Source organism: Urtica dioica, chromosome 4 (genome assembly GCF_054948205.1).
Source record: "Urtica dioica subsp. dioica isolate 48M chromosome 4, U.dioica_male_clone48M_v1_H2, whole genome shotgun sequence".
NCBI classification, from domain to species: domain Eukaryota; kingdom Viridiplantae; phylum Streptophyta; class Magnoliopsida; order Rosales; family Urticaceae; genus Urtica; species Urtica dioica.
In genome coordinates, this window is record NC_142759.1 from 25,369,263 (window position 1) to 25,386,747 (window position 17,485).

The 17,485-nt window shown below is 42.4% G+C and overlaps 1 protein-coding gene across 1 annotated transcript; it reads left to right on the forward strand.

Annotated features, from left to right (window-relative positions):
• The first annotated feature begins 7,673 nt into the window (after positions 1-7,673).
• Positions 7,674-8,931, forward strand: LOC149401362 (uncharacterized). The gene is made up of 3 exons (XM_089610683.1): positions 7,674-7,885; positions 7,986-8,479; positions 8,522-8,931. Exons 1-3 carry the CDS (start codon positions 7,674-7,676, stop codon positions 8,929-8,931), a joined length of 1,116 nt encoding a protein of 371 aa, XP_089466809.1.
• Positions 8,932-17,485: the final 8,554 nt, after the last annotated feature.

The following is a 17,485-nucleotide window of genomic DNA, read 5'->3' on the forward strand; positions in this document are numbered from 1 at the left end:
CTCGACTATGAGATCTGGCAAATGGATGTCAAGACAGCCTTTCTGAATGGCAATCTTGACGAGCGCATTTACATGGCTCAACCAGACGGTTTCGGGGATAAAGGTCAAGAGACCAAGGTTTGTGAGTTGCTTAAATCCATTTATGGACTAAAGCAAGCATCTAGGTCATGGAATACTAGATTCGATGAAACTGTAAAGAGCTTCGGCTTTGAACAGTCAATAGATGAGCCTTGTGTTTACAAGTTAATACACGAAGGCAAAGTTGTGTTTCTGGTACTATATGTCGATGATATACTACTCATTGGTAATGACGTGGGTAAGTTATCTGAGGTTAAGGTCTGGCTAGCAAAGCAATTCGATATGAAGGATCTAGGAGAAACCGCGTACATTCTGGGAATCCAAATCTTTCGAGATAGGAAAAACCGGACCCTGTCGCTCTCTCAAGCATCTTATATTGATAAGGTGATGGATCGCTTCTCGATGCAAGACTGCAAGAGGGGTCAAACACCCTTTAGGCATGGAGTTTCACTCTCTAAGGACCAGTCTCCCAAGACTGCACAAGAGATTGAAGACATGAGGAAGATTCCTTACGCCTCTGCCGTAGGAAGCCTCATGTATGCTATGCTTTGCACTAGACCTGATATATGTTTCGCCGTTGGCGTAGTTAGCCGTTTCCAATCCAACCCTGGACCCGAGCACTGGATTGCTGTTAAGCATGTTCTTAAGTATCTTCGAAGAACTAGGAACTTGATGCTTACATACTCAGGTACTGACCTGACTATGACGGGATATACCGACTCCGATTTTCAAGCGGATAAGGATTCCAGGAAATCCATTTCGGGATCTGTGTTCATCCTTAATGGTTGAGCTGTTGTGTGGAGAAGTATTAAGCAATCTTGCATTGCTGACTCCACAATGGAAGCAGAATATGTAGCTGCTTGTGAAGCATCCAAAGAGGCTGTATGGCTTAGAAAGTTCCTTAAGTATTTGGAAGTTGTTCCAAACGTCGACGAGCCCATGACCCTTTATTGTGATAATAGTGGGGCTGTCGCTAACTCAAAGGAACCTAGAAGCCATAAGCGTTCTAAGCATATTGAGAGGAAATACCATTTGATTCGAGAGATCGCGCAGCGCGGAGACGTGGAAGTGAAGAAGATCTCAACGGTGGACAACCTCGCAGATCCATTCACCAAGGCCCTAGCGAACAAGGTCTTCGACCAACATCGTGAGGGATTAGGCATGAAGGACTACACACACCTTCTTTGAGTCAAGTGGGAGTTTATTGTCAATGGTGCCCACAAGAAGAGTTGTAGTCTTTATTTTGTACATTTGATGTAATAAAGTCTCATGAAGACTCTTGCTTGTAATTGCCTATCTATTCATTAATAAAGTTGAAACGTTCATTCATTCTTTCTTTGTTTGAAGCTTTATGATAAAACCTTAGTCTTTTAGTCCATAAACAAACTTAACAACTTACGAAGAGACAAATGTAGATTTACATGAACAAACTCTTCGTAGTTTGCTTAAAACGATATATTCGCAATCTTAGGGTCAAAGGACTATTGACCTCAGTATGATTGTTAGAAGAATCTATGATGTCTGGTTATGAGGCATTGAGAGTTGGGGACTCTATAGTTCTTCTAGGTATCTTCCGAAGGTACTGAATTGACCAGTGCACTTCTAGAGAAAACATAAGAACAAACCATTTAACCTCTTATGTCTCGAAGTCACTATGTATGAATTGCATCATGCTTACCTTAATCCTGAAATGAGACATGCCGTTTCACACCTTAGTATTTTCATTTGAGAAAGTCAAAGTTCGGACTCACTATGTGATTCCGAACAAGGCCTATTGGTGAAGTACTAAGTTGTGAGTCTGTCATGAGTAACTTTGTGAAGTTCTCATAGATATGGAATTCATGTACAAGATTGCTGAAATGCAATGTATGTCACCTCATGCTTTGTTCCTTGGAGTGTGAATAAATGAACTGGCCAGTGTCCAAATTGAGTCCTGACTCTTTTGGATGAAACAATGTGACTTGTTAGCTCCTCGTCAATGCATTGTTTCTAACTTATTCACAAGCGACAAAGGAGTTGAGGAAATAACAGCTAGAAGGGTAAAATGGTAATTTAGTAAATCCCGACTAGCTGATGACATTCATGAAGGGTAAACATAGATAATATTCAGTGGATCCGCTCATCATAATTAGGTCGAATTCTTGAGTAGAAAATAAATTCATTTGAACCGAGAGATTTTCAGTGTCAGCTCTTTAGTGGAGTCAGTTTGCATTAAGCTAAACTTGGAAAAGGTTTGTGAACTTTTGAGTCCAAGTGTTTAGCTCAAGCTTTGTTCATTTGGGTCCATGAGGTCACTGTCACGAATCACATCGATAGGAATTGTTAAACTGGAAGCTAAGTCAAAACAAGAACGAAAATTGTCGAAAGGGTATTTTTGTCTTTTGAGACATAAGGATGAAATGGATGTCAATAAATTTTGACAAGTTCATTTGATGACTTAATGTCACTCGGCCATAATATGATTAATTGGGCCTTGTGAATTAATTTCATTTCATAAGAATTTTATTGAAAATTCTTAATGGGCCTTTCTCATGTTGTCATGAACAAATGAAGAAGCTTCTAGAAGCTCCTTCTAGAGAGACTTGGGCGCCTACCCTAATAGAGAGATAGGAGAGTTTATTTTGTGCATAAATGTATTTAGATACTTGCCAAAAGAAAAAGAGGAAACAAATTTCCTCCAAGAGGAAAGTGGGAATCGGCCAAGTGAGAGACAAGGCAAGGCCTTGAACAAAATAGGAAACAAATCAAGGCTTCTAGAAGCCTTGAGTTGGCCGAGTGTCTCAAAGGCAAAAAAAGAGGAAATTGCTCATGAATATGTGATATTCTATAGAAGAGGAAACTACCTTATTGAAGGTGAGACCTCTCCTATAAATAGGAGCCTCATTTCCTCACATTTCATTCATCCAAGTTTAAGAGATTTGAGAGACTCTCTCTCTAGAACTTTGGCCGAAAATCCTCTCTCTCTCTCTAGTTTATTTTCGATTTTTTCTTGTTTTGGCACCTAGGTCCTCACTCGACCTAGTGTTTAGCTCTGCGACTTTGAGACTTGTTCTTAAGTCGTAGTGTTTAAAAGTGCCCACTCACTGATTCCTTCTTTTCGAGTGATTTAGTGATAGAAACTTTCGTGGTTGCTCGAGGTGCCGAGGAAAGAAAGAGAGACGTGCTGCGAGGGGAGACGAGCGTTGCAAACTTTCCACAAGCTTCTTCAAAGTTCAAGCTTCAAGAAAGGTTAGTAAACTTCTAGCTCATATTGGTTTTTAATTACATGTACTTGCACTTGTCTAGGTTAGTAAAAACTGTTTTACTTGTAAAAGAAAATTTTTAAAATTCCGCCGCTTACCGAAGCGTTAATTTTTTTCTCAAACCCTAGATCGATTCCAACAACAGGTGACCATACTTTTCTGACCAATGTAAAACCTTACTCTAACTTTCATGTTACCTTCGGAGATGGAGTGAAAGCCAAGATTGTTGGTAAAGGTCAACTTAATTACCCTGGTATGTCTTGCTTGACTGATGCTTTATTCGTAGAAGGTCTTACTGCTAATCTTATCAGTATTAGTAAGCTCTGTTATCTGAATTTCTATGTCAATTTTACTCGTGATTAGTGTGTGGCGATAAATGAGGAACATGATGAACTCATGCAAAGAACCAGATCTGGTGACAACTGCTACATGTGCTCCCCTGTAGCGAACATTCAGTCCAACAATTGTCTCATAACCAATATTGACGAAACCAAGCTATGGCACCAAAAGCTTGGTCACTTGAATCTCAGGAGCATGCAGAAAATTGTTTATGAGAAAGCCCATTGTCGGTGTCCCTAATCTAAAGATTGTTGAAGGAAGAATCTGTGGTGAATGCCAGATTGGGAAACAAGTCAAGAAGTCTCACAAGATGGTGCAACATGTTACCACATCCCATGTTCTGGAACTCCTCCACATGGATTTGATGGGACCGATGCAGGTCGAGAGTCTTGGAGGGAAGAGATACATGTTTGTGTGTGTGGATGACTACTCCAGGTATACTTGGGTTGATTTTATCCGTGAGAAATGTGACAACTTTGCTGTTTTTGAAGCTTTATGCAAGAAGGTTCAGAGAGAAAAAGGAGAAAACATCGGCAAATTGGTCAGAATACGGAGTGATCATGGGAGGGAATATGAGAATATGAGCTTTGCTAAGTTTTGTACTGCAGAAGGGATAGCCCATGAATTGTCAGCTCCCATCACACCACAACAAAATGGAATTGTAGAAAGGAAAAATCGAACCCTTCAAGAAATGGCCAGTGATGACGTTAGCCAAGGACATTCCAGCAGACTTTTGGGCTGAAGCTCTCAATACTGCTTGCCATATCCATAATAGAGTTACTATTCGTCCAGGTACTTCTATAACACACTATGAAATATGGAGGGGGAGAAAGCCAAATGTGAAATACTTCCATGTTTTTGGCTCTGTTTGTTATATCCTTGCTGACAGGGATCCTCGACGCAAAATTGATCATAAAAGTAATGAAGGTATATTTCTTGGGTACTCTAGAAATAGCCGAGCCTATCGTGTTTTTAACAAACGCACTAAGTCCATGATGGAATCCATAAATGTGGTGGTAAACGATGATCATGATGTTTCTAACAGTACTAATGATGAAGATGAAGTTTTTCCTAATGACACAGATGTCAGGACAAATACTGAGAACTCTCTGTACGACATCTCTTCTAAAAGCTCTAATGTCACGACAGATGCTGATGACAAAGTGAGCGACATTGTTCCGGATGAAGGGTCTCCTACTGTGACTGAACAACGAATTCCTTCCAGAAGAATTCAGAAAAATCATCCTGCTCATGAGGTGATTGGCGAAATTAGTGAAGGAGTGAGGACTCGCCCAAAACCTCCTGTAAACTATCGGGAGATGATTGGTAATCTCTGCTTTGTCTCTAAGATTGAACCTAAGAATGTGAATGAGGCTATTGATGATGAATACTAGGTTAATGCTATGCAAGAGAAACTTGTTTAGTTTGAAAGAAATGAAGTCTGGGAGGTAGTTCCTAAACCTAACGATGTGAATGTCATTAGAACTAAGTGGATATTTAAAAATAAATATGATGAGCATGGCAATATAACTCGAAACAAAGCTAGACTTGTGGCACATGGTTATACATAGGTGGAAGGCGTAGACTTTGATGAAACCTTTGCCCCTGTTGCGAGACTTGAAGCCATCAGACTCTTGCTCGGCATCTCCTGTCATTTACACTTCAAACTTTTCCAAATGGATGTTAAAAGTGCTTTCTTCAATAGGTACTTGAATGAGGAAGTCTATGTGGCCCAACCTAAAGGCTTTGTAGATCCCAGCTCGCCTCAACATGTCTACAAACTCAGAAAAGCTCTCTACGGCCTTAAGCAGGCTCCTCGGGCATGATATGAAAGACTAACTCAGTTCCTTGTGCAGAATGGTTACACCAGAGGTGGAATAGATAAAACCTTGTTCATAAAGAAGGAGGATGGCAACCTCATGATAGCCCAAATCTATGTTGATGATATCGTCTTTGGAGGAATGTCGAACAAGATGGTGGATCTTTTAGTTCGACAAATGCAGTCTGAATTTGAGATGAGTATGGTTGGTGAGCTTAATTATTTTCTGGGCTTCCAGATCAGACAGATGAGTGATGGTATCTTTATCTCCCAAAGTAAGAATGCAAAAAACTTAGTGAAGAAGTTTGGCTTGGAAAAGGCTTCTCACAAGCGGACCTCCGCCGCTACTCACGTCAAACTAACTAAGGATGAGCATGGTGAATCTGTTGATCAAAGTCTCTACAGGAGTATCATTGGTAGCCTCATCTACCTCACTGCCAGCCGACCAGATATAGCCTACTATGTAGGTGTGTGGGCACGATATCAAGCTAATCCCAAAGCTAGCCATCTAGCCCAAGCCAAGCGAATTATAAGGTACATCTCAAGAACTGCTGATTTTGGTCTTTTGTATACTTATGATACCTCTTCTATGCTTGTGGGATACTATGATGCTGACTGGGCAGGTAGCACAGTTGATAGAAGAAGTACCTCTGGTGGAAGTTTCTATCTTGGAAACAAGATCGTCTCCTGGTTCAGCAAGAAGCAGAACTGCGTTTTCTTGTCCACAGTGGAGGCTGAATACATAGCTGCAGGAAGCAGTTGCACTCAGCTCCTCTAGATGAAACAAATGCTTGCTGAATATGATGTTGGACAAGATGTCATGAAATTATTTTGCGACAACATCAGTGCGATCAATATTTCAAAAAATCCAGTTCAACACAGTAACACTAAGCATATTGAGATCAGACATCACTTCATTCGAGATCTTGTGGAAGATAAATAGATCAAACTCGAATATATTCACACCGATAAGCATCTAGCAGACATCTTCACCAAGGCTTTGGATGCTAACAGGTTTGAAAATCTCAGATCCTCCTTAGGATTGTGTGTGATTGATCAATAGCAATTTTTGTTTTTTGGAAGGATTTTTGGTTCCTTCATTCATGGTGTCATGACCGATAACTCTCTAATTTGTGTTGAGAAAATTTGCTCATGGGCCCATTTTTCTGGTTGGCCCATTCGACTGAAGTGCCGGGCTAAAATGCCACTTGTTCTTTTCTTAGGCCTGATATGGACCATGGCCCATTTCTTGCTACGACGTCGTGTTACTCCTTCGCATGCTCTCTTACATGCAGACGGTTGCATTTTCAAGAAAAACTGGGAAGTTACCTTCTGCTTATTTCTTATTTTCTCGCATTTTTCTTCGCCCCTCTTTCACACTATCTCCCTTATTTGCGCTCTCACTCCTCTCGACGCTTATCTGTGTGACAGTTTTATTCAAATTCTTGACAAAATGGTTGGGACCAGAAGCGGGATCATCACTACCATTCCTCCCAAGAAAGACAAAAACCACGATGAAGGCGAAAGATGTTAAATCAAAGGGGCTCGGGCTGGAGAGTAATAGACACGGTGTCCGGGTTTGAGGTTTGCGATCTAATAAACGCGCCGATGGTCAGGCCGGAGGTGCGATTACTGGGTCAATTCCTCCTGAGAATCCCTCACTCTTAGCCGCACGAAATTCCATGCTCAAGAAAGCCACTCTCTCGATCAAAGACGTTACCGGAGAAGTAAGCTCCAGCAGTTCTTCTGAAGAAGGAAGAAAAGATGACGCGGCTCCTGAAGAAGAAATCCACACTGGTGGATCTCCCATTGAGAGCCCTCACAAGGTTGTGCAAGGTAACCCTGAAACCTCTCTTCCCCCTGATGAAAATCCTAGGGACAGTGAAATGTTGAACTCTCTCCTCGATGAACAAGAGCCTCCTCCAATTGATGCCACTGGTGGCATTCTGGGTTTAAGTGGAGATGTCGCGAAAGATGTTCCAACTTCTTCTTCTCTAAGGCAAGAGAGGAAGACTGATCAAGTTCAGGATAATGGGGAGGATATCCTTGCCTCTCTGAAAGAGAAGGTCCAGAAAGATGACGACGTCTATATTGCCACTCTTTTATCAGAGAAGAAAAAGAAGTAGAGAAAGCTGTTGGAAGAAAGTGCTCCCGGTGCTCCCATCACTGCAAATAAGAAGAAGAAAAAAGAAAAGATGGGCATGATAAAGAAGCGTGTAAAGAAGTCTACTGAGACTCCTATGTCTCCTACTAACGAGGGCCATGAGTTTGAGGAAGAAGAACCGGTGATTTCTCTTGGGTTGGGAAACAAGAGATCTGTGGGAGGGCAAAAGCTCCCAAAGAATGTCCCTGCTGCCCCTATGGACAATGTCTCATTCCATAAGGAAGACGGTGTCCTCCAATGGAGGTATGTGTATCATCGAGTCATTTCCTAAAAAGGAATTGTCTGCTAAGGCTCTCAAGATAGATGCCGTTATTGAGCTCTTGCACGATGCTGAGAGGCTCAGGACTGTCTCAAGCATTGGAGTATACTATCCGGCCTTGGTAAAGGAATTCATCGTCAATCTCTCCTCATCCTTCGATGCTCCAGGCGATGCAGAATTCAGAAAGGTCTTCGTCAGAGGACATTGTTTTGAGATCTCACCTGGTGTCATCAACGAGTACCTTGGTCGAGGGAAGATCATTACTGCCAATAGGGTTCCCTCTCTGGACATCATTGCTCAAGAAATTACTGGTGACGAAACCAAGGTCTGGCCTTCTAAGGGGACTTTGCCATCTGCTGATCTCACTGCCAAATACTCTATTCTCTATCGCATCGGCATTGCCAATTGGGCTCCCTCCTCACATGGGTCGAGTATCAAGGCGGATCCGGCTCGCCTAATCTACCAGATAGGTACCCGTTCCTCCTTTGATTTTGGTGATTTTGTCTTTGATCACTTGGCGAAGCATGCCAAGTCGTTTGCAGTGAAGCTTTCCATAGGTTTCCCTTCCCACATCACTGGTATCCTACTCAAGCAAAACAAGAACATTTTGTGAAGTACAGATGTGGTGGGCAAAAGACCTGGTGTTCTCAACTTCAGTCATAAACTGTTTGAGGGGAAACATGCTCGAGACCTTGTCAGACCTTCCGTCGTGACATCTGACATCTCTGGGAGCAATCTTCATTTGGGGTCAATGATAGAAGAAGTTCAGAGGAGTATGCTGAAAGAGCTTCTTGAGGAGATTGAGACTCTTAAGAAGACTATTGAGACTCTCTCCAACAGGAAGTCCAAGTGTGAAGCCCTTGTGCGAGATCTCACTGCTCCTAGTACAGCTACCAATTCTCAGCCTGATCAAGCTAATGATTCTAATGTTTCTGATACTGCTGAAGACACTGAGGACGCTGAGGAGTCTGAAGACGATGAAGGAGGTAATGGAAGTGACCGTAATGATGTTGGTGATGTTGGTGGTTAAGCTTAAATCTCTCTCTCCCTCCTTTTTATTCAAGATCTGGTCTGTATTATTCAACTTCTTTTCAGACCTCTTTATGTTTGGCTTGTGCTACAGTTCATCTTGTGTTTCAGACTATGTTATGTTGATGTCTAAAACATCTTTCTTATACTCTTGATGGTTAATGTACTGCTGTTTGCTTAAGTTCTCATCTTTTTCAGCCTGGTTTTGTTCCTCCCTCTGTTTTGGTCGATCCTTGCCTTTGGTATTATTTTGAGGCAATCAGGGGGAGAGGCGTCATGAGGTCATTTATTTTGACTCTCTTCTCTGGTCATGACGCTTTTATGAGAACTACTTCTGAAAGTGCTTGCCTAAAAATTAGACAAAGGGGGCGATTGTTGTTACTTTATATGTTGGCTTTATTTTTTAGTGCAGGTTGTGTGGAAAGATGTCGGTCGTTAGGTTTCTACTTCTGGTGAGACATCTTTCCTCCTGTGTACAAACCTTATTTCAGGCAAGTTTCCAATCTTTGACAGATTGCCTCGCTGGTGACTTCATTGTGAGATATTGCCTCGCTGGTGACTTCATTGTGAGATATTGCTTCGCTGGTGACTTGATTATGAGATATTCGTATGAGGCTGGGTAAGGAAACCCTAGATTCACTTCCAGGCCTGTACAGCTACTATAAAATCCATGCGCTCCCCCTTAGTAGCCTTGACGCTTTTGATCAAACACTTAGAGCTCTTAGACGTGCAAGACCGGCGGACTAGGAGGCTTTTTGTTTTGTTGATCGTGGTGTATTCTCTCAAACATTATTCCACAAAGATTGAGTGACTGTGAGAGTTGAGTTTTGTGTTCTCGTGATTGAAGGTTCACGAACGGCTGAAGACTTAAAGTCATCCGAGCACAGGCGGTTGCTCGAAGCGTGGAATTGAGACGGAGCTCAAATTCAGGGAGAGTCCCTTAGTAGGTATTCACTGGTGGTAATAGTCTCTAGGTTTTATTGATTTTTCGATTGTAATCATATATAAATCTTGTGTGTACTATTGACTACAAGATAGTGAAATCCTTTCCACTGGCAGAGTGCCCCCATACGTAGGTGTGTTTCACCAAACTGCGTAACCATATCGTGTGTATTTTATTTATTGCACTGTTTGTTGTTTATCCATAATCTGTGTTCAAGCAAGTTGTCGGACACATTGTCAACACATTGTGTGCGACATCTTGTCTTTGTGACTAATCAGAATTTCAACTTCCATTGTTTTTCCTATTTTCTCTTTGAACATTTCGTTGACTAACCTTTGATAGGTGGCGCCCGCATTTTTTAGTCCAAATGGCATGAGCTTGTAGCAATATGTGCCTCGGTCTGTTATGAATTCCATTTTTTCTTGATCTTCTGGATGCATTAAGATTTGGTTATATCTCGTGGTTGCCTCGACCAGCTAGTCAATATGCGGCAATGGGAAGCTGTCTTTAGGGCATGCTTTGTTCAGGTCCGTGAAGTCAGTGTATACCCTCCATTTTTCGTTCTTTTTTTACGACGACGGTGTTTGCTAACCAATCCAGATATTTAACTTCACCAATTAAATCAGCCTTGAGGAGTCTCTCGACTTCGTCGTTGACAACTGATGCTCTGTCGGGACTGAGCTTGCGTCTCTTTTGTTTTATCGGCTTAAAACTAGGATCAACATTAAGTTGGTGGAACGTAACGTCGATACTAGTCCCTGGCATATCTTCTGTCGTCCAGGAACAGGTAGATTTGTTTCGTTTCAAGAAACAAATCAGTTCTCGTCGTGTACTTCCTTTGAGCTCGACTCCGATCCCCACGCACTTGGAGGGATCGAGGCCGTCGAGCTGCACTTGTATTTTCATCTCAGTACTTGGTTAGTCAGACTCCTCTTATTTAGAGCTTTCTTTTTTGGCTGGTTCTACGTTCATTAATTGTTATTGTTTCTCCTTAGCCTCTTTAACATTTTGCTTGTGGCTAGTGAGATAGCAGATACGGGAGGTTGCCTAGTTTCCTCTGATCACTCCTATCCCTCTAGGCGGGGGAAATTGAATGCATTGATGAAAGGTTGATGGCACAGCCCTCATCCTATGTATCCATGGTCGTCCCAAGATGAAGTTGTAGGGGGAGAGACATTCCAGAACCTGGAATTCAACTATCTTTACGGGCAATTTAATGATCCCTAGTGATGGAGTAATTGACCCATTGAAGCCGGTTAATTGGGTTTGTTCCCTTTCGATCTCGGATTCTTCGATCCCCATCCTCGTGAGGGTGTCCTTGAAGATAAGATCTACAGAACTCCCTCCATCGATCAGGACTCAGGCGACCTCGCAGTTGGACACGTCGATCGTTATCACGGGTGCGTCGTCGTGCGGGTCTGTTGCCCCCGAGGCTTCTTTTTTAGAGAAACGAGATTTGAACATCCCGTTATGCTCTGATTTTGGTGGTCTTGTTCATCAATTGACGCTGATGAGCGTTAATCGAGTTGACGGAACTGTTGCAAAATTTTGAACTGCCCATTATGAAGTCCACCTGATGTTTTGCGATGGTTGGCGGGGATCCACGTTCCCCTTCATCGGTGGGCTTGGACCTCTAAGGGGAGGGGTTACCGCTCCCTCGGTTATTGTTGAAGACTTTTTTTTCGGGCGGGGGACCCAAATCGATGTTCTTCAGTTGGGGTCCGTAGTTTCACAATTAATCGTGGCGTGGCCGTTGGTCTGATGGAAATCACAGAATGCGTTCGGGTCCGTAGTCCATTTTTTTGCTTGGGGACCTCCCTCCTTGCTTTCATCTCCTATGTTGAAAGAAAAACCCGGAAGAGCGTGTTGCTTTCTGACTTGTAGCCCGGCCTCCTGAGGTTGGCACTTCGGGGGGTGCCCCCAGCGCTTACGGGTCGCACCCATGTGTTTCCATGTGGTTTCTTTTCGGCCGTACGGCGTTTTCCTAAGGAAGTGAATTCCTCCTCGGCCTTGGCATAGTTTGCGGCCTTGTGGATCGTGTCTTCCAACGTAAGGGGGCGGTTAACAGTCATCTCTAGCTTGAACCTCAATTCATGCCACAAACCGTTCCTTGGAGAGGTTATGGCAGATTCGAGATCAACGTTAGACATTTTTGAGAGTTCGTCCTTGTAATGAACCATGTAGTCTTTCAAGGATTCGTTCTCGTTCTGTTAGACCCCCTACAGATCTGCTATTGTGAGTTCGTCCTCTACAAAGATCGAATAATGTTTTAGGAATGCTGCCGATAGTTTGGCGAAACTATCGATGCAGTTAGGCTCAAGTCTGGAAAACCACTCCAAGGCAGTTCCACACAAGCTTTCAGCGAACAATTGGCAGTACCCCGCCTCTTGTTCTCTCTCTGTCAGCATGGCCCGTCCCATTGCAATTCTGAAGGACAGGATATAAGCCTTCGGGTTCAAAGTCCCATTGTACAGAGGAAGGTAAACCTTCCCGGCGTCTCCAATGAACACGTTGGTGATGTTTGTAGCGAAATGAGTCCTTCTCGTTTCTGCAACGAGTCGATCTATCTCGGGGGCCGAGCTAGTTACACTGTGAAACTTTGAGTGGACTGCTCTCAATTCCGTTGTCATCGATTTCTTGAATTTTTTGAACTCAGTCATGCTGGTGTGACTGAAGAGACGTCGGTCAGGTTATATTGGGTATGGTTCTTGTTGGAATTGATCTAGGGTTTAAGAAAAAGTTTAACGCTTCGGGTAAGCGGCAGAATTTTAAAAAATTTCTTTTGACAAGTAAAACGATTTTACTAACCTAGACAAAGAGCAAGCACATGTAAATAAAAACTATTATGAGCGTTATAAATATACTAACCTTTTTAGAAGCTTGAACGTTGATGAGCCTTCGGAAGGTTGAAAACGTTCGTCTCCCTCACAGCACGTCTCTCTTCTTTTCTCGCCAACTCGAGCAACCACGAAAGTTTCTATCACTATAATCACTTGAGAAAAATAGGAATTAGTGTGTGGGCACTTTTAAACACTACGACTCAAGAACAAGTCTCAAAGTCGAAGAGCTAAAAACGCTAGGTCAAATGAGGACCTAGGTGCCAAAACAAAAATGAAAAGAACTTAGAGAGAGAATGAGTAAGGGGCGGCCAAGCTAGAGAGAGAAGCTTTCAATCACTACAAGAAATACCACATTTAGCGACGAAACTATTAGCGACGACTTAATCGTCGCTAATAAATCGTCGCTAATCATCGTTTTAGCAACGATAATATCGTCGCTGATTTTTTGGTGCCAAAAATATTAAAGTTTGGCGGAAAATATTATTAGCGACGAATTTATCGTCGCTAATTGTTTTTTGTCGTCGCTAAGTTCGTGGGAAAATATTTAGCGACGATAAATTCGTCGCTAATGATATGTGAATTCATTTAGCGACGATAACATCGTCGCTAATAATGTAAAATTAATTTCGAATTTTAAAGAGGGAAAAATCCCTCCAATTTAATTAAGACGGAAACATTTAGCGACGATTATCTCGTCGCTAAATATTTTTTTATACATTTAGCGACGATTTATTCGTCGCTAAATATTTTCGAATTTTAACGAATTTTAAAGAGGGAAAAATCTCTCCCATTTCATTAAAACGAAATGATTTAGCGACGACTACATCGTCGCTAAGTCTCTATGACAACTATTAGCGATGAAGAAGTCGTCGCTAAATGCCTGGTTATTTAAGTGCATTTAGCGACGAAATGTAATCATGTAGCGACGATTTAGTCGTCGCTAAATGTCTTTAAATACCAGATTGCGACCGAGTTCCCACATTTCATTTTCTTAACCTAAATCGCCATTTTCTCTCTTTTTCTCCTCTCCCCCGTCCGTCCGCCTTGTCCGCCGTGTGGCGCCGACGCCATCGACGCCGACCTCGTCCTCCCCCGTAAGTCTTTCTCTCCTCACTTCTCTCTCTCTCTCCTCACATCTCTCTCATTACCTCTCTCTCTCCCGTTGCAGCTCCTCCACCGCTCCGCCACTACTCCGCCGCTCCGCCGCCGACGCCGTAGCCGCTTCCCCGCTGACACCGTCCTTCCCCGCCGACGCCTTCCCGCGCGCTCCCGAACATACATCTCAGTAAGTTTATTTTTATAACTTTATATATATATATTAATTATTTATAGAATTAATATATTAGTTATATATATTAGTTATTTATATATATAACTTTATTTATATCTTAGTTATATATATAACTTTATTTATATATTAGTTATAAATAAAAATGAATTAATTAGTTATAAATGTAAATGATTTAATTAGTTATATTTACATAATTTATATTTATAGAATTATATATTTGTTATAAATTTTATAAATTATAAATATATTAATTAGTTATAAATTAGTTATAAATTTGTTTTGTATACACAAATATTTAAATTAGTTATAAATTTTAATATTAGGTATAAATATTTAAATTAGTTATAAATATTTATATTAGGTAAAATTATGTAAAACAATTAGTTAGTTTATGTAAATTAAATGGAATTGTATTTAATTCTTGTTAGAAATGATTAAAAATGTAAAATTAATTAGTTGATATGGATTATGAATTTTAATAATCGAACCACTGAGGTTGGATTTATTGTTAGTTTTAGGATGTTTCTATGCAGGTTTTAAAGTTAAAGGCTTGATTGTTAAGTTTATAGGGGAGGTTTTGCCGAAATTTCGGTAGGATCGTGAAATTATAAAATAAAATCCGAAAACTACTAAATTTTGAAATGTTCAATCTATAGGTAAAATGAGTTATCCAAATAGGATTTGGATAATCGAGGACCAACGTTTAAGCGTTGAGTTTGCGGCTGGCATGACAGAGTTCATGGCAATGGCCCAACAACACGTAAATGTCGAAGGACGAGTTAAGTGTCCATGCAAGTGGTGGAACAACGTGTTGATGCAAAAAATTCCTGATATAGAGAATCATCTCTTTATCAGAGGATTTAAGAGGAATTACACGAGGTGGAACTTTCACGGGGAGGAAGAAGATGACGTAATGCACTATCAGACTGATTATAGAGGAGGTGGCGGGATGTTTGATGCTGTACACAATATCTTAGATCACAACGACGTAGACGGTGACGATGACAGTATTGACCCGAATGCAGAATACTAGAGTGGACAGTTCGATGACCTTTTCAGCGATCTGAACGCAAAATTATGGCCGGGTTGTACGGAGTATTCATCACTCTCCTTTGTTTGTCACGTTGATGCATTTGAAAGTGATGAACAAGTGGATGAATAAGTCGTTTGATCAGCTACTGAAAGTATTGAAAAGTCTCATCCGATCGGCAACACAATTCCAGAGTCACACTATGAAGCAAAGGCGAAATTGCGTCGATTTGGTATGGGTTACGAGTCGATTCACGTCTGCAAACACGATTGCGCGTTGTTTTGGAAGGACAACGCCAATCTAGACGAGTGTCCAGTTTGTAATGAGAGCCGGTGGCTGAAGAAAGATGGTGGAAAAAAAGTAGCGCATAAAGTGTTGCGCTACTTTCCACAGAAAGATCAACTTAAGCGACTGTACGCGAGTCGGCACACAGCTCTAGAGATGCAGTGGAACGAGAATGAACGCATTAAGGAGGATGGTGTACTGCGACATCCTGCAGACGGGCAACGTGGAAGGAGATCGACCGAAAATATCCCATTTTTACGGCAGAACCGGGGAACGTCCGGCTTGGACTTGCCGCCGATGGTTTCAACCCATTTGGTGACATGAGTTTATCGTACAGTATGTGGCCGGTAGTCTTGACTGCGTACAATTTACCGTCGTGGTTGTGCCTGAAAACATCGTACTTGATGTTAACATTGCTTATACCAGGTCGTAGTGCGCCGGGAAAAGACATGGATGTTTTCTTATGACCGCTGATTGATGAGCTGAAGAAATTGTGGGAAACCGGTGTTGTATTGAGAGATGGTTCGACCGGTGAGCTATTCAGGTTGTTTTCCGTACTTTTATGGACGGTGAATGATTTCCCAGCGAGAAGCAGTTTGTCGGGATGGAGTGGTCAAGGGTACCTTGCTTGTCTGACGTGTAACAACGACACACCATCTTTCAAGGCTCGAAACAAGATTGTTTACTGCGATCATCGTCGATTCTTGGCGTTGTTACACCCGATGACGAAGAGAAAACTGTACAAGGTACAAAATGAGAAACGACCACCACCAGTGAGAAAATCAGCGAGCAACATACTTTGACAATTGCGATTAGTGGGAGATGCAACCCCGGGGAAGCACCCTGACTTCGGCGGGAAGAAACGAAAGCGCGATGCGAGTGAGCTGAATTGGACAAAGAAAAGTATTTTCTTCGAGTTCCCGTATTGGTCGAGTCTTACGCTGAAGCATAACCTCAATGTAATGCATATAGAAAAGAACGTATGCGACAATCTTCTGGGTACCTTGCTGAACATCGAGGGGAAGACGAAAGACACAGATAAGGCGCGGTTGACTTTTGCGGATTGGAACATAAGGCACGAGCTTCATTTGTACCAAGAAGGAGATAGATGGATGAAACCGCCTTCGTCATACACTCTGATACCTTCAGAACGGAAGCGGTTTACTGAGTTCTTGAGATCTGTCAGATTTCCCGATGGTTTTGCGGGGAATTTGAAGAAGAATGTTACCGCGGATGGGAGGTTGACGGGTTTGAAGTCTCACGATTGTCACGTGATTATGCAGCGCCTATTGGCTCCTGCTATTCGTCCTTTTCTGAATCGAACCATTCGAGATGCCATAATAGAGCTCTGCAACTTCTTCATACTTATTTGCTCTAGAACGCTGGTAATTTCAGACATTGAGAAGGCGCAAAAGGATGTGAAGCTTATATTGTGTAAGCTGGAACGAATTTTCCCGCCTGATTTCTTCACAATCATGGTTCATTTGGTAATGCATCTACCGGAGGAGGCAATTAACGGAGGTCCAGTTCATATGCGGTGGATGTATCCATTTGAGAGATACCTTGGAACGCTCAAGAACTTTGTGCGTAATCGAGCTAGACCAGAGGGTTCAATTGCCGAAGCCTATGTTGTAGACGAAGCATTGACATTCTGCTCAAGGTATCTAGAAGGCGTTGAGAATCGTTTCAACATGCCCCAACGAACAGACGTTGCATCTAACTTCGAAGGTGTCGAACGGGAGTTATCGGTGTTTAGGTCATCAAGTTGTCGGCCTTACGGGAAGATGACCACGATACGCTTAGATGAGAATATATGATTGCTCGCTAAGTGGTACATTTTACGAAATTGTCCCGAAATTGATATCGAACCGGCCGTGCGTGGGCCGTACGCGATGGCGTTGAAGAAGAAGACGATGATATCGAACCGACCGTGCGTGGGCCGACAGTCGAGCTTCGATCTGAGCATGCACGGCGCCCCGGGGTGAAGGAAGTCGTTATTTATAACGAGGATTTTCAGTCGTTCTTGTAGCTAGAGCACGAGATGGATCCGGATCTCGCGACGTTCGCGAACACGCTCGGGTTGGTCGTCCGAGACAAGATCTCGCCTACGGTCCCAAGGTGGACGAATGCGAACGTGGGGCCGGTGAAGGAGGCCGAGATCCGAGC

Excerpts from the sequence above, each read along its gene's own strand:
- LOC149401362 (XM_089610683.1), top strand. The coding sequence starts at position 7,674 with ATGGGCATGATAAAGAAGCGTGTAAAGAAGTCTACTGAGACTCCTATG. Across the intron at positions 7,886-7,985 it reads GACGGTGTCCTCCAATGGAG|GACTGTCTCAAGCATTGGAG; the intron begins GTATGTGTATCA and ends TGAGAGGCTCAG. Across the intron at positions 8,480-8,521 it reads TTTCCCTTCCCACATCACTG|ATGTGGTGGGCAAAAGACCT; the intron begins GTATCCTACTCA and ends TGTGAAGTACAG.